At 41.8% G+C, this 17,177-nt stretch overlaps 1 protein-coding gene across 2 annotated transcripts; it reads right to left on the bottom strand.

The window, feature by feature from the left end:
* Nucleotides 1-3,636: 3,636 nt before the first annotated feature.
* On the bottom strand, nucleotides 3,637-17,153 carry LOC124070789 (lissencephaly-1 homolog B). 2 transcript variants are annotated; one of them, XM_046411017.1, is made up of 11 exons: nucleotides 16,961-17,153; nucleotides 9,694-9,974; nucleotides 8,352-8,436; nucleotides 8,199-8,273; nucleotides 7,789-7,995; nucleotides 6,424-6,592; nucleotides 6,207-6,309; nucleotides 5,801-6,029; nucleotides 5,394-5,495; nucleotides 5,153-5,309; nucleotides 3,637-4,947 (listed from the first exon to the last, which is right to left on the bottom strand). In XM_046411017.1, exons 2-11 carry the CDS (start codon nucleotides 9,723-9,725, stop codon nucleotides 4,874-4,876), a joined length of 1,233 nt encoding a protein of 410 aa, XP_046266973.1. In that variant the 5' UTR covers nucleotides 9,726-9,974; nucleotides 16,961-17,153; the 3' UTR covers nucleotides 3,637-4,873. The 2 variants fall into 2 exon arrangements, with proteins under 2 accessions (XP_046266973.1, XP_046266974.1); XM_046411018.1 differs by lacking the exon at nucleotides 16,961-17,153 and adding an exon at nucleotides 16,757-16,911.
* Nucleotides 17,154-17,177: the final 24 nt, after the last annotated feature.

The following is a 17,177-nucleotide window of genomic DNA, read 5'->3' on the forward strand; positions in this document are numbered from 1 at the left end:
TGCATGGCGAGAGCGTGACTGGCCACCCTGCTGTCTCGAGATCAGAGCTGTCAATCAGAGGCCAATGGGCGGGGTTTACTAGTGTATGGGGGTGAATAGGAGAAGCAGCTGACCAAAACTAGATTTATTATTATTATTATTCAGTAGGTTTATGTTTAAGGCTCATAAGAATTCACCTAAATTCATGTATGATCTATTTTATACCATAGATATTGCACCCTTACCTTTAAACTGGTGTCTTTTCATGTGTTTCTTTTAATATGAAGATCAACACATAGGCTACTGTAATTTACAAAATAAAGGTAGATATATGTTATAACAACTATTCTCAAATATTGTTAGCAAACAAAGAATGATAGAGAGGCAACCAAAAATCAATTTATTAACATAAGAAAAGCTGAATTTGTTGGTATGTTACAGCATTCATGCTGTGTAGTGATTGTTTGAATGTCAAATTTTTTATTTCAAGTTCCCTTCCTGCCAGTTCACTGCATCTCTTTTCCAGATTTGTCATCTCTCACCCACTATTTCTGTATCTCAAGCTGAAAAATCTTTGCGATTTGCTGCATCTCAAGGATTTTCTCTTTCTCTGTCTCCATTCATTATTTCCACGTGGTATGGTGCACTGCTTCTGATGCTGGATATTGAGTATGGTATACTGTGAGTGTTGTGTAATGATGGATGTGCTGCATGACGTTATGTGATGATATTTAACATGTAATGAAACAGCAGTGCTGGTTTATGCAATACATTTACCTCAGGTGAAAAATAAATCTTATCTTGGTGTTATGATATATTAATGGTTTACATTACAAGGGTGTGTTTTTCTATACACTGCATAGAGATGCATGTAGCGTGTATGTGGCTGCATAGTAACAGTCTTTGATTGGACACCGCTCTGTCGTATACATCCTCCACCGCATAACAGGGTCTGGCTGTCTGAGCCAATCAAAACAGCAGCTCAGAAGTACATAAGAGCTGCCTTCGCCATGCCATGTGTCCTGCCTGCACATACAAACCTACTAACACCATTATGGATTGAAAAAAACTGCAATGCAAAATGATCAGAAACAAATGCAAGAGACAGTGTGTTTGTGTGTGTATGTGTGTGTATGAGAGATAGAGAGAGGGAGAGGGGGTGGATGGAGGGTCGAAGGTGGGGGCATTTTGCAACAGGCTGAGACACCCATGAGAGCATGTATATCAGAAAATGAATCGGGTAGAAAGTGGGAGGAGGGAGAGAACAGGGAGGAGAGAGCTGCTGCACATGGTAAGCACATGAGCTGCATGAAAAAAATCTCTATAGGGATGCACATACAGAGGAAAAAGGGGAGGCGGAGGAGGGGGTGAAATGGAGAGATGAGGAGGGTGGGACGGATGTGAGGCAGGGACGGGCTGACCCAGTTAGAAGCGCTGCATCACTACTGGATATTAAAGAGAAATGAAATGGACCAAGCAAGGAGTGTGTGGCATCATGGACACAAGGGGACGAGAAGGACAGAATTAATTGGCCAAACTAAGAACTTGTAGATTTGTTGCTTGGGTTGTATGAGATGAATGCACAAAATAGGGGACATTTCTCACATACAAACCAGGGAGGATCAAAAGTTTAATTCCGAATCAAAACATATTTCCATAACTCCAAACCCAATTATAATCTTATACTTGCCACTCAAAATTTAAATTCATGTCAAGGATGTCAAGAGAATGACAGTGCGATGTATTGTCACCATCATTAATTGTTAGACAGTTCCCTAAGGTGGAAAGTTAACAATGTCACCTGTCTCACTGTCATTATGCAGACACAATGAATATTAAAAAACAATTTCACTTTCACGTTTCTCCTCTGCTGCCTCCATAGAGCGACAACATGTTCAGGTTTATTACGCTTTTCCGTGATATCCATGTGACCACTGCTCACAGTGCCGCTGCTTTTTTGCCTTATAGGGACATTGAACCTCTCCATGTGTGTGTGTTACCACTAGAGGGCGCCGCATCCTGGAACATACCTCGTCCAAAACTGCTCCAGACCTACTCATCGTTGGGCTATGATGGGATTAGTACGTCGGTCACGTAAACTAGCGGAACACACGTAAGCTATACCGGGGTGACACACAAACCTATATATTAATACAGACCCTGCAGCTCTCTCTTCTTGTCAATGTCTTCCTGCATAAAGACAGGCCAGCCTGCTGCTTAGGACTGTAGGTTACAATCCTCTGTGGGAGAATCAATGCTGCTGCACCTGACAGAGGCAGGTGTTGGTGTGTAGCCTACACTGACCTTGAAATTCTCAACACATCATCAGTGGTGGTTCATACCTCCTCTGTGATGACCTGACCTAGAAGCGGTATAAATGAGAAAGTGAGCTTCTTCTGTCCTGTTATGATGCTTTGAGCTCGCATGAGGGGGAGGAAAAAAAAAAAAAAGTGAGTGCAAGGAAGGAGAGCGTGGTGACGGGCGGATGTAGGCCAATGTTTCTACTCCGGTGCCTCCGCTGAGGAACAGGAGTTTCAGACCGAGACAGGTTTATTATCCTTTCATTAAGTCCCAGATGAAGGCACTTGCACACGTGTAAGCTCACCAGCTTCAGCGCAAACCATACCGTGACCCCATTGTCGCTGTCCCTCAGTTGAACCTGGTGGTGTGAGAACTTTCCCCTTCGTTTCCATCTGCATTTTACGCTTTACTCCACCCTCACGGACCTGCAGGACAGAGCAAGGTGTGGTGTGCGCACATTTGGTATCCTGGCAACAGCGACAGAGTAACTGCTGTGTGTGTGTCTGTTTGAGGTAGGCTGGGGCACCGTACATAATTGATCAGGGGGGCCTGAACTGTGCCTGCTGCCTCCTGATGCCTCTGCCTCTCCAGTGTGAGCCTGCAGTGTAAGCAACTGGGCTGAACCCGAGGAATAAATGTCAGATGTTATTATACAAGTATCAGTGCTACACCGTTTCCATCTCAAAAAACAAACAACAACAAAAAAAGATCTGTTCCTCTTCTGCATGCATCAATAACTGCGTCCACACTCTGACCTTTGCTCAGCTAGCAGGTGGCTAAAAATGCTAAGAGGCCTTGCAGTAGCATCCCTTAAATCAGTGCGCCAGAGCCTGGTAGTTGGTTATACATAAATAATACTTGCTGTCTAGTGCAGCAGTTTTCCAGTTTTTAATCTCATGACCCCTTTTATTCCCGGAAGCTCTTTATTCTTATGATGGTATGAACCCATTTTTCAAAAGAACATCTTAGCACTTAATTTTGTGGGCCACTCATTTTGTGGGTCACTGATCTCCATTTCACAAACTGATAGTTGAACTAATAGTATTTCAAAATGCCCAAATTTTCAACTGCCACAGCGCACAACAGCCAGAGTTAGACAGATTAAATGATTGAGAATATATGAAATATGAAAAATTTCCAGAAAACCTTGTAAGAATGGAGTCTAAATATTGCCAATTTCAGTACAAGTCAAGAGAATTTCCTACTATGCCAACCTAAATCGAAATAAGGCTGTTCAGGATGGACAAAGTTCAACACATCTGACCTCACTATGAAACTGTTTCCCAGAGGCTTTCTTTCCCCCCATCATCTCGTTTCAAGCTCCATTCCTCAAAAGAAAGCACACAAACAGGTAACTTATATTTACAGAATTTTATTTCATTATGTTGCAAACAATGACATCCAGATATATTGATACACAATTTTTACTGTGCGTGTATGTGCATTTGTGAGTGTATGTGTATGTGTGTGTGTGAAGAGAGCAGTGAAACCACAGAAAGCAGAATGAATATCCCGTGAGGGAGCCCTCAGTGGGTTAACAAGGCAGAGTTAGCGAGAGAGAGGGCACTGGGCGATTCTCTGGGCCGACGTACACACACACACACAAACCTCATAAAAGGTGAGCAGACTTTTTCCTCTGTTAAACACACTTTTGCTATGGGGCGTGTGCCTGTGCTCTGAGCAGCTTAGGGATCATTAAGGTCCTGTGAGTGTCTACTAGAAAGCAAGTTTGTTAAAAGAGATGAAGTAGCATGAATGAACACAGTGGGTGAGAAACTTTGCCCGTCTCTCCTCTGACCATCAGAGCAGAGACGATGGAGAGGTTCCCGTCATATTATACAAACATACACACACACACGATGTATGCACACACGTACATGTGCAGTCGCCCACAGAAACTCGTGATTCAACTAAGGAGCTGCATCCTGCTTCATTTTTTTCTTCAACTGGTTATCATCCTCTCCGGGACAGCTTTTCACTCGTTCTCTTTCTTTTACGCTTACTTTCCTCCCACCATCCGCGCAGTGACAGGCCACAACAATGGAAGCATGGAGTAGAACAAAACAAAACCTAAACCCCCTCAACAAGGGGTGCGGTCAGTCAGTTAACCGAAATCCACCTGCGCCAGCACACAAGGATATGTTACCCTTTGATCCGACAGGAAGTCTTGACAACAGTATGCAAATTCGGCAAATTTAACAGTATACAATTTTTTTTGTTTGATTCACCATGCAAGGAATACTTCTTATCTTTTGAGTGTGTTTATGTGTCAGAGATTGCGTGACATTTATTAAGCGTACCCTACATCCAGAATAATTTACATAAAAGGACGATAGTCATCTTAATAGGGCTGGACCGATGTAGGGGAGGAGGGGAGGAGAGGGGAGCGAGGGGAGGGAGAGGATGGCGAGAAGGTAAAGCGCCATGGTCAGCTATGGTTTGGAGTGCGAGAGATGAGGGGCTGGGCTGGTAGTCAGGACACAAGAGAAAGGGCTGAGGTGCAGGAGCGGGGTTGTTGTAAGGTGGGGATTCAGGGCTGTTTTTGGAGTTAGGAAGAGGGGAGCAGAACAGGGATGGAGAGATGGAGGCAGTCTCAGCGGCACTCCCAGACTTTGACTGTTTGATCGACACTGCCCGTCACCACGTAGGGAGCAGTCTTGTGGAAATCTGCAAGAGAGGTAAACATTTGTTTTGCTGCATTCAAGACAAACTCAACAGTTTAAACATTTCACGAGGCTGAAACGAGTATGTAAAAAGTGAGCATTTCAGCTAAGGCTTAGGTTCTGTTTTATTAGTGGTTAAGTACAGGTTAATGTTAGATATTTGAGGTGCACGAGATGTAAAATTAATTCCCGTAATAAGTGTGTCTTACCCAGAGAGGTAACAAAGTGTTCATGGGCACACAGGGTCTTCATGCAGCGTTTATTCTTGTAGTCCCAGATCCTAAGGGTTTTGTCATCAGCACAGCTCACTATGAATCTTCCTCCAGGGTGGAACAACACCCCACGCACCCAGTTGTCGTGTCCCACCTGAAGAAACACATCTGATTACCTACCACTCCCCTCAGTCAGAAGCAGTAAGAGTCATAGTCAGCCAGTGCTTAGAGTACTCACCAGAGTCATAAGGCAGATGCCAATGCTGACATCCCACATCTTAATTGTTTTATCTCTGGATCCAGAGAGAAGGAAGGGCCCAGGTTTTCCACTCTTCTTGCTCTGCAAAACAGAGAAACAGGGGGAAGATGTATTAAACAGTGGCTGGCTACAGGGCAACTTCAGTGCAGTTAGGTATCATTTCAAAATTTATTTTGAGCTATTAAATTCTTAAAACATTAATGATATCCACATTAGCTTTTAAACCGGTCATCTAATCACTCAACCAACAGCCAGATAGGAGTCATTATTTCAGTGCACATGGTTTGTCTTTACTATCATCAATTGTGGGTAACCTTGCAGCTGAACCAAACACGCACAAACATCCTCTATAGGTAAATGACAAATCCTGCAGCAGCTGTACACACCTCTGAGCCTGTGGCCTCCAGGATGGTGGGGTGAGCACTGTCAGGGGCCCAGGCGATACACTCTACCACATGTTCATGCTCCCGCAACTCGGCTTTGCACTCCTTCGAAGCGACCACCCAGACGCGCACCGTCTGATCATTGGAGCAGCTGGCGATCAATGAGCCATCCTGGTTGGGACGCACCATCCTCACCCACTCCCTGTGGCCTGCAAATGTCTTCACGCAGTACCTGTAAGTGGAGATATTAATCAAAAACTAATGCAATATAATCATGAATAAAGGAGCAATAATGATATGGTACTGGGATATGGGAAAAAAGGTTATGCACAAAACGGAAAATTACATCAATCTAAGTCTCAGTAAGAGATGGTAGTGAGTGCTGAAACGAGGCTCCCCCCGCACTTACCCTGTGGCTACCTCCCACATCTTGATGGTCTTGTCTCTGGAGGCAGACACTATGTGGTCACCATTTGGCATGATGGCTACAGATGACACATTGTGATCGTGGCCTGGACAACACAGTCAGGAGTTAAGTTCTGCGACTGATCTGCTTCCATCTAGTACTTATTTGTAACAGGTGTTCCTGTACTCTAACCGTTTGTAAATCTGTAAATATCGCTCACCATGCATTGTTCGGATGCACTCAAACCCCTGAAAGTCCCAAAGCTTGATGCTCATGTCAGCTGAACATGAGGCCAGCAGCTTTCCTGTCTGGTCAAAGGAGATGTCCTGCACAGAGTCTGTGTGGCCCTTCAGGGTTCGCTCAAAGTCCCCTGCTTCATAGTCCCACACCTAAAAACAGACACACAAACAGCAGTAGTCAGTCATTGATGCACTTCAGTCTCACCCTCCCTAAATATCAGACAGAGATGTATACCTTCCCTAAAAATAAAACGTCACGAAGAAATATCACACGTTGGTCCAATTTAAGTCTAGTGGCTTCACAACAAAGTGATCAGAGGAATGGAAAGTCAGCAGTGGGTCAAGATTTTAGAGCTCAAAAATTGTATTTTTAACATGTAGGATGGGCTGTAGATTGGATGACATGTTTTGACATTAACTCCAATTTAAATGCAGAAAACAGTGCAAGTAGACACTGGGCCGGACTGTTTAACTTGTTGAGGATATCCTTATAACTACAATAAAGCTGTATAAATGAAACAATGTGCTGACAGTGTTTAACTGTTTATTGAATAAAAAGGCTGAAAAGGGGGGATGGGTTGAAAGAGAAACAGATTTGCCTATTTCCCAAGGTGCTGCGCTCTGGGAGCGTTGCCTCTGACAACATGAGCATCAGCCGATCTCCACACAGATGCGCAGTGACAAAGCAGAAAAAAAGAGTGAAGGGAAGCAGGGAGGGAGGAAGGCAGGATAAAGGGAGGAGGTGGAGGGGGAAAAGCACGTCGAAGCAGAAGCACAGAGGATAAAAAGGGAGAACAGACACAGATCTGCAGTACAGCTTTGATCTGAAGGGTCAGGGCTGCAGAGGCTACAGTGTGGTGTGCTGCAACACTCACGATTTTGTTATGAATGCTGCTGCACACAGCCATCACTGTGCTTTAATATTTCTGCTGGAGACACATTTTACTCACTTTAGAAGACTCAAAAAAAGTTAAACATTTCAAAATATGCAATTTATCAATACCATTTCTCCCAGTGTACTGTGATACATTTGTACAGTCGCCAGCTGTAATGCAGGTTTACTGGGTTAAATGTAATACAATCTAACACACACACTCCAGTGTTACTTGAAACTGTGTCAGAAATATATTGATTTAACTCCATGGGCATTCTGGACTCTGTAGTGAAGTGGATTTTATTGCATCAGATTAAATAGTGTTTCAGTGGTGTTTTTGTCTTTCCCCACAGACATATGGTGGGTAGACACACTCAACAAAAACTAAATATCAACTTGTAGCCAGCTGAACCTAATGGACTGGCAGCTCAAAGTGTAAGCCCTAGTTCTAAACACACACACACACAAGCACCTTGATGGTAGCATCCTCAGAGGCTGTGACCATGACAGAGAAGACAGGGTGGAATATAACACGCGTGACCGGGGCGCGGTGCCCACTCAGGGCGTATCTCTCTGGGGGGCGGGGGATCCACTCCTTGGGGTCCCTCTTCTGACCTACAGATCCTCCGTGTGTCATCTCCTCCTTTGCTTCATTCAACTTCGACTCCAACTCCATCACCTGTGGCAGAATGGTGAGTCAGAAGAGTCAGTTATCAGCAAATGCTTAGATTTAGATTAGACTAAATCTAAGTAAAAAAAAAAAAAACAAGCCAATAACCAAAAAAGTCTGGTCTGTCTTACATATGTGAAATGTCCAGCATGCACCCAATATCTAAGGCAATTTTAAAGTACTCTGTCTACTAGAACAGAAACATTCCTTACCTTCTTCTGTAATCTGATGACTGAAGTCCATTTCTTTTCCAAAAGCCCAGCATACTTTTTATCTACCTCTTCATTCTATGAATGGAGAAAAGGCAAACACTCAGAAGTTTTCGTCATTTGTTTTGACATTTTTGTGCACCTGTCTCTCCTTACCATATCTAGTTCTGCTTCTTTCTTGAAGGTGGAATAGGCCTCCTCGTATCCATTGGAACGGAGATAGTCTGCTATAGCTCGGTTTCTGGGGAGAGAGAATAGAGAATAAATTAATTAATTAATCAGATTTTTCAGGTCCTAGCAATTAATTTATCACTAATTACAGATTAGGTCCTCAATCATTCTAGCACACATAACCCGCGGATCTGCCCAAAATTCTGCTAAATTAAGTACCTGTCAAAAAAATTCAAAAAGAGGTGGTCATGTATTAAATATCCACCTTAAGAGAAATAATGGTTCCTCCTTAAAAGAAAGGAGACCACACCCTGTCTAACAAATAGGAGCAATGGGATTTAAGTTTCACAGTTCCACCTTAAATGTCAGCACAACTGAATGTGTGCCCTAAGAAATTACAATCCTTCAGTGAAGAAAACAAAACATAAGGACCAGATCACTGGGAAACTATGTTTTAGCTGCTATGGAAACCTGAGACTCGCCACAAAGAGAGAACACGAAGCATGGATGGCACACGGACTGGGCAACCACAAGCACATGGAAATGCAACCTTTAACACACAAATACACAATCACACACACACACTGTTATATAAATAAGAAGACCAGATTTTTTATGAGAAGAAAGGCGAATATTTCATGAGTATCGGTGCTAAATTTCAGCTGTAGTTTCAGCGTTACTTTGAGCCACTGACAACTGTAACCGTAATTCAATTGTATGTATACTTAAACATTAAGCCATTACTTGTAGGAGGATTTCTACATAATCTTCCAATCAAATTGTATTTTAAACTCATAAGAACTTAAACAGTCCAGATTTTCATGACTGAGGACAGTAACTTAGAAAATAAAACATCTCCTGTTTTGTGCTGCGTGGACTGGGGAGCAGATGTCACAGCACAGTGCTGGTCACAATAACCAGCAATCATTTTGTTAAGTTCCTCCTCCATCCCCATCCCCCCTCACTTCTTTGCTCCTGTCATGTGGGTTATGAAATATTCACTAAGCAGCTATCAAGTGAGGCACCTTGAAGCTTAGATCTCTTCACATTTTCTCCATGATTATAAATTTTTGTAACGGAATGCATTTTCTTACAACATCTACATTAACCTCTTCTGGATGACTAACAAACAGCTTTCTATCAAGAGAGGAAAACAAGTAATGTACATTTGAGCCTTGTGGTCAAATTTAAGAGGTAATGCTACAAAGGCTACATGTGTGCACTCAGATGAAAGTGTTCCTCCTTATGACATGTTAGTCTACATGTCTGTTCTTGCTTACATGTCTAATGAGCCTACACACCCACATATTTACATCCAGGCACTCACAGTTCATCTCTTTGTCTCTGTGACAGCACCATGGTGGCTGCTGTTCTCTCCCTCTTGGGGAGGTGAGGGTGATATGCTGGGAGAGTCTGGCAGGAAAGTGTGTGTTGGGGAGGTCCGATCCCTCAGTGATGTTCTTCCTTCGGAGACTCAGAGGTGGCGAGAAGAGTGCCACGCAGAGGGAGGTAAACTGGAAATGCTGCTGTCAATCAACTGCTGGAACAAGGCTCCACAAGTATTCTCGGTGGTCCAAATCTCACTCACTGATCAGATGTGCCCATCACCTGATGAACAGAGAGAGGAAAAATAGGAAAAATTAGGCATCTGCACAAATTGGTTCTATAACAAGATTTCTTATCTACCTTCTTTAAGTAAAACAAAGAAGTGAAGTGATACAAAACCTTACAGTACAATATTAAATTAATTAATGACAGGAAGTCATTATTATTTCATGGGAGTGTAAGACATACTTGCATTAATTTTGGTTTTAAATTTGAGTTCTAGGGCACGTAACCATCCCAGTAAAAGAGCACAGATCAACAGCACAAACTGACTTATCAAAACATGACACTCAGAGATTGTGAAGCTAATAAGAACGTTCACTTCCTGAGCTTCAACACTGCTGGTACCTGGAGCCACAATAGCACTAAGCTGCTTAGCGGCTAGACCAGACAACCTGAAGTCTATATACTCTGTGTGTGTGTTTCTGAGTGATAGAGACTACAAGTCCTCCATACAGCTGACAGTGCAATGTAAAGATGGGACTGGACAGCAGCTAACGCGATTAACCCCAGACACAGAGGGAGGACTTTCAAGGCAAGCCACCCTTGCGTGCATTATTGTCTGGTGCAGCGTTCTTGTCAGTTTCACTGTCTGCTGCCAGCTACTGCTTCTAAACACAAAAAAAACTACTTCAAGAAAATAAATAATTGAATGATACTTCTAACATTCTGCATATATTTTTTTACTTCACAGATGAGCACTGGAGCATTTCTTTCAGTGAAATCATCGAAGCAGCAGACGACAACAAAACATTTGGCCAGAAGCGTCCTAGAATGAACCCCTTTTTCCTCCCTGCAAAAATGATGAGTGCTGAGGTGACAGGAGAGATCTAGTGATTTTAGCTGAGCAGCACCCACAGCATGTCTCAAAAATTTGACCAAAGAGACCAACCTCTAAACTATTACATAACTAAGGCGATCTCTGTGTCTTCTGTACCCGCCCGAGACTCCTGAGCTTCACCGGCAACTGTATTTGATGGAAATGTTTTAAGGGAATACATACATAAATTGATATGCAAAATAAACTAATGACACTATGGCGTCTAGTTTCAGTCAGTTAAAAAATATTTTTAAGACCTGCAAGAGTCCTCCAATTATCAGTGAAAGGCAAATGTACAGTTTTGTAGTCTTAGCATTAAATAGCGGAACAAAGACAGTCATAAATAAAGAAGAGTTCAAGGTCCTGTCTATGTGTCAGGCTTATCAAAGGAAATGATGTAGAGTGGTTTGTTTACAACCTGTGCGATCATCTGAGCGCTAAGTCCACTTCAGCCCTAAAATGCATTGATTGCTTATTTGCACCCATAAAAAGTATTGTATCTTCACACTTGGCATTATAACATGGTTCCACTTGCATTTGGAGTGACGACTTTGCTCCTCCCCACTCTGTCTGTGAATACTACATGTGGTCAGGTCAAGGGTCCAAAACAAATTTTTTTAAACGCCCAGCTGAAGGGTTTTTCTAAAAGTACCGTAGGTATCCCTGAGCAAGGTGCTGAACTGACCACCTCCTACCCCTGGGACAACATGATCAGGCTTACTTTGAAAGCGAACAGAGGGGAAAAGATATTTTCCAGCTGCAGTACATGAATACATCATTTGAATTTAAATGTCTGTAAACAGTAAAGTAGAACAAAGAGTCATTTTCTGGAAATGCCAGTAGGGGCCTGTAAAAATGATCACACAAGTCATTGTTCCTCCACAAACTCAGCATTCTTTTGCCAAGGACATATGACAGAAAGTACACAAAAATACACAGACTGTCGACAGGGACAAAAGCCATAGCGATGAAATTAGAGATTCAAGCAAGATACAGATGGTAGATGACTTGGACCTAACAATACAGCGATACACATACACGACCACGCACACAACCCACCGCACCAACACATATAATCAGTGTTTCCCCTTTAACTGAACAAGCCTGGCAAGCCAACGGGAACCTCTACCAAGTTAAAATGAAAAAACCTTAAAACCAAAAATCCTTTGATTTGAAAATCAATTACTTGTGTATGTGAAAGCCTCTTTGTGGTACTGTTCTGAAACCTGAGTCAATTCCTGTGTCACTGCCTGGAAAACTCTTGACATGATGTGGGTGCCACTGCTGTCAGAGTCTGTAAGTGACTATGGAGCACAAGCACATGGAATAAATGTCAACTAACATGAGAATGGTGCTGCCAGTGAAGATAAAAGGCTCGAATGCAGGGGACAGACAACCACTACCAAATACATTAATGTTTTTCTCCAAAACTCCACAGCCAAGCAAAAATAAAGATGGGAAAAAGGGCACAAGTGGGACAAGTGAGACAGGCAAATGAGAAAAAAGTCAGAGGGGCAAAAGTGAGGGACTCGAGTAAAGTCAAGACTTGCTTACAAGACTCCAGCTCCAGGATACAAAATAAAGGCACACATCAACAATGTGGCTTGGGCCCAGAGTGGTTGAAGGGGCCCCAAATATAGCCCTAAGTTGTACCAGACTACCCATGGTAAGCTGCAATTGGTTGAGCATATCACAAATGGAAAAGTGATTAGCTTATACTGTATTTTTGTGCTATTGATGAATGACTGATATCATACAGTTACACAGTATTATGCAGTAAATAAATACATACATATTCATGCAATGAATACATCTCATTAAATCATCCTCTCCTTGTGATATTTTTGGATGTAATGAGTGAACAAAATTTGAACATAAATACAAATTGGCACATTGATCGAAGTGGATTGCATCAATATACCAACACACACATCTCATCTGTTATTGGGAGCATAACATCGGGCCTGACAAACTTTTAAGAGAAACACTGCTGTAAAACCTGAATCAGAATCAGAAATACTTTATTGATCCCTAGGGGAAATTGCTTAGTTACTACTCAATCATATGTGTAGTATTTGTAGTAAAACAGAACAAGGGGAACAGGAAGCTGCCTAGAATGAACACTGGCAACATGGTACCAACATCCAGGCTGTGACTAAATCTAAATCTGTGCATTGCAGATACACTACACAAAACACAGATGATGGATACTATTAAATCCATTTGGACAAAACAGCCATCTATAAAACACAAAAAACATTCAAAATTTCTGGAGATACTGTTCCTTAATTAAATCAATTTTCTGTTACACTTTTTAGTTTTCTTAATTTGTTTGCCTAAAGAATCCTGCAAACATTTTTTTAACAAGGTATTTGTTAATTCCTTTGCATTACAGATTACACAAAATGTATTGCAATGATGCTGCATAACACAGCAACTGTCCACCTAATTTTATGGTTTACTCACGTCTCTTTCCCCAGACACAGGCTTCTACACCTCTGGTCTCTGACTGCCCACAGAGCAGCTTTCCCCACCCCACCTCTTTCTGTTTATCTCAGTCAGTGTCTTTGACTTGACTTGACTGTCTTTCTCTTTTCTCTTGACTTTCTTCATTAGTGGCTGAGGAGCACGTGGAGGAGGCTTCTTGTTCGTGACATAGCAAAATGATTAAAAGCAACCTGGTACCAAATGACATTGCAAGCACACTTGCACTTCCAAGCAAGTGTACTTACAAGCTTAAACAGGAGAGGTCACACATCAATCAGTGCATTTAATACCCAAGAACTTCTCTCTCTCCCTGTCTCTGCAGAACATGACTGTCAATACTCAGTAGATGGGAGGGGTAGAATGACAGGAGATTGTCTACTTCATCAATTGTGGATGGTGTCGGACAAAAAGAAAAAAGAAAATAAAAACAGATTGCCAAATATTCTTTGGTGATCCATCTGGCACCGATCTTTGGTGGCCATTAATGTACCTGGATGGCCATCCCAACGAAACTCTATAGGAAACACTGCTAAGTAAGAGGACATTTATATCACAATCTCAATAAATCACCTGAAAAGTAGAAGCTCTATGATGATCTCAAACCATCAGCTCATTCACCCCTTAGCTTGACTCAGTGGGCTGCACTCCACAATCACGGCTCATTTTGACAATCCCTTCAAGATGGCAATACGCTGACGCAAAACCCTGGCCTCTATCATCAAACAACCTCCTGTTTAAACTCTCAAAGTGTATAAATTAGAGATGTATCAGCCGATACGAGCTAATTTCAGACATTACGTTATCAGTATATATGTGAGCTGACAAATAACAAGAAACTGAAGTAAAAAAAACAAAAAAAAAGCCAAATCATTAAGCAAAACCAAAGAGTACAAGTTGCAAATTGCTAAAAACGGAAAATGCTGATTTATTTAATGGGTTGTGTGAAGAAAATGAATACATGTTAATATACTGAAGTTTGAATGTGATAAATCATTCGACTGCACCAATGATCGACAGCGGCAAATCTGTTATCTCTCCACAAGCATCGGTGTAAAAACATTCAGGTAGCAGCTTCTCTTTTTATGGCCGGATCGCATTCATCGTCACTACCTAAAGTTAATTGTGTGAGTAGCTTGATAACAGGCCAAACAAGCTCTGGTGCAATCATTTCCAAGTGTGTATGACCTTTGGGGTGTTTAGCAAAACGAGGAGCATTAAACTGCTGTGCCTCATCTCTGTCTTCCACTATTAATCAAAATGTACATTCTAGCTGCTTAAGGGCCACAAAACTTGACCAGGACATCCCTGGTATGAATTGTAATAGAAAGCCTTTCCTTTAAAAAATTGAGGAAAAAAAAAAATCACATTTGAGTAGTAATAATGCATTTTAGATGGAAAAACAATCTCACCTCAATATGTGACTGACTACATGCGTAGTGTGCAGACAATTGAGAGCACGGGCAGCATGACATCCAAATTTAATTTACCTGCCACTGAAGAAAACTGGGACGTCACTAAGTGGTGGTTGAGTCTCTGCATCCTCTCTGCTCTCTCTCAAGAACTACAAAATTTTACCAAAACATATTGTCTTGTCTGGTTTAAAATGTAAAATCTAAAAAGGTGAACAGATTACATGAATTTAAGCTCCCATTAGGCTACAATAACAAGGAGTGACGTCAATCATGCCTCATCTGGTTTTCTCAGAGCCCTAAAAATTTGTCTTGGTCACAGTGGCATGTTCAGTCATGCAAACAGTACACTGATGTGACCAAGTCTTTACCAAATGAACAACAGTTATCAATTCTGGTATAAAAGCACCACTCTAAAACTATGTAGAAATTAACGTGAAAATGTAATGTTGATTAAGAAAATTTGTCTATAAGTTGTTCTATACTAAATATTTTTCGTCAAATTCAATGTTATTTTAACACAACAAACAATTACACAAAGAAGCACTGAATTTTGAAGAGACAATCGCTGTAAAACTGACAAAACAGCAATTAAACCAGCCACCAGCATTAGTTCAGGCTGCATATCAAGTTTTCAGTCATTGTGTGTTGATTATCTGAAGCTGTTCTACAATGCCCCTCCTTATGGGTGACCTTCAAGCTAAACAAGTCCCTACTGGCACAAATGAACCACAAGGCCATGTTTGATTACAAATCAGACATCAAAACAAATGTTTTAGTTTCTTAGCCCCGCAGTACTTCAATACATTTTCTTGAACCAATAAGGTGTCTCAGGATTTATTGTGATATTAGTCTAACGTCCCACAATAGCACTCTAAGCTCAAAAGTTACTCAACCATTATCTAAAACATACTGCACATGCCATCAATTCCAGCAGTCATCATTTAGTTCTTCTCATATTGATAGGAAAAAGAATAAGTGGAGATGCAGGCATAAATATAGCAGAACTAAAACCTTCACTGCACTTTCAAAAACATCTTATTATTTTAGAAAACACAGCACAGGTAAAATGTTGAGATGCTGGAGTGCTTTGAAAAATTGAGCATATTTAAATAGGTCCACAGCCTATTCTACAACCAGACAGGCACTGTAATATTTAATGCTTTGCAGTGAAAGCTACTGGACAATTTCTGACTGTTCAGTTGGCTAGTAAAATTCAGCTCACGCGACAATCCTGTAGATCTCAAGAACTGGTATATTTCGTACTGGCCCTTTTTCTAGTCTCCACCCTAACCGTGATTCCTCAAACCGTGATAGATTATATTTAGGAAGCTTGCAGTATGTATGAAAACATCAAAAATAATTAGACTGCTGTGCGTTTTTGGAGAAACGGTTCTGAGTCCAATATCTAGATTGGGTGACGTCTTTCCAAGATTCGATGCCCACAAGGGCAAAGTTGCAGCAATGGCTCAGCAACGCCCTTTGCAGCTAACGTTAGCTTAGCGCGATAACGCAGACGTTAACTGAAGCTGTCAGTTTGAGCAGGCTAGATTACACTAACACACAGTCACCAAAGGAAAACATTCAACGGCCGCCAACAAGTACCTAAGCAGCACAGTCACTTGTTGAAAATAAAACATTACTTCGGTGTTAAAATATGTAAGTCGAATAGGATATGTAACTTAAACCAAGTTTGATTAACGGAGTTATTAGCTGATATTTACCAGTACAACACTATTTAGTTGTTACAGACTCACATAATTTAAATATGTCCATACCAAACTTTGTCAATGTTTCAAATTTAGCATTTGATTAGTGTATTTGCTAGCAACATCAGAATATTTGCACCCGGCTGTAAAAAATATGGCAGCTAGATGACAGCATCTAAGTTAGCTTAGCCGGGCTAACGTACCACGTTAGCTGTTCCCAGCAGAACGCCCATAAATAGACGTAGCTAACGTTAGCCAAATGTTCACAACAAGTGTCTCGACACCAATCACACATTGACCGAGAAACACATAACTGGTTTTAAGAGCGCAATCACATTCTGCATAGTTGAATATCATCACCTTGGTATTATTTTCACACCCAGTCTCTGAATCGATGCTCTTGTGAATGCCAACTTTGCCACTTAGCTTAGCTTTCGGCCTCTCCGCCATTTTGAGATCGGAACGGGAAAGCGCAGACACTGCAGGTAATTCGTCGTCAAAAATAACAAGTATTTTTAAGTGCCAAAACAAAAACACGGACGCGTGTAAAAACTACTAACTTACCCTCTGAAAAGGGGTCATTCTCATATCCCCTTGAAAGGTCTAAGCATGCGATGGGATACCCTGATTTTGCTGTGGTATTGTGACTTTTCACATCACCGGCACGGTCGGTCAGATTTTTTCTCCTCTTTGGTACCACCGCATTTGCCCGGCCCCAGCTAACGGTCGCGGTTGGATATCGGCCGCGCGCACGTTGGAGGTGAGCGGAAGCGCGCGGCGT

This window comes from Scatophagus argus, chromosome 14 (genome assembly GCF_020382885.2).
Source record: "Scatophagus argus isolate fScaArg1 chromosome 14, fScaArg1.pri, whole genome shotgun sequence".
Lineage (NCBI taxonomy): Eukaryota > Metazoa > Chordata > Actinopteri > Scatophagidae > Scatophagus > Scatophagus argus.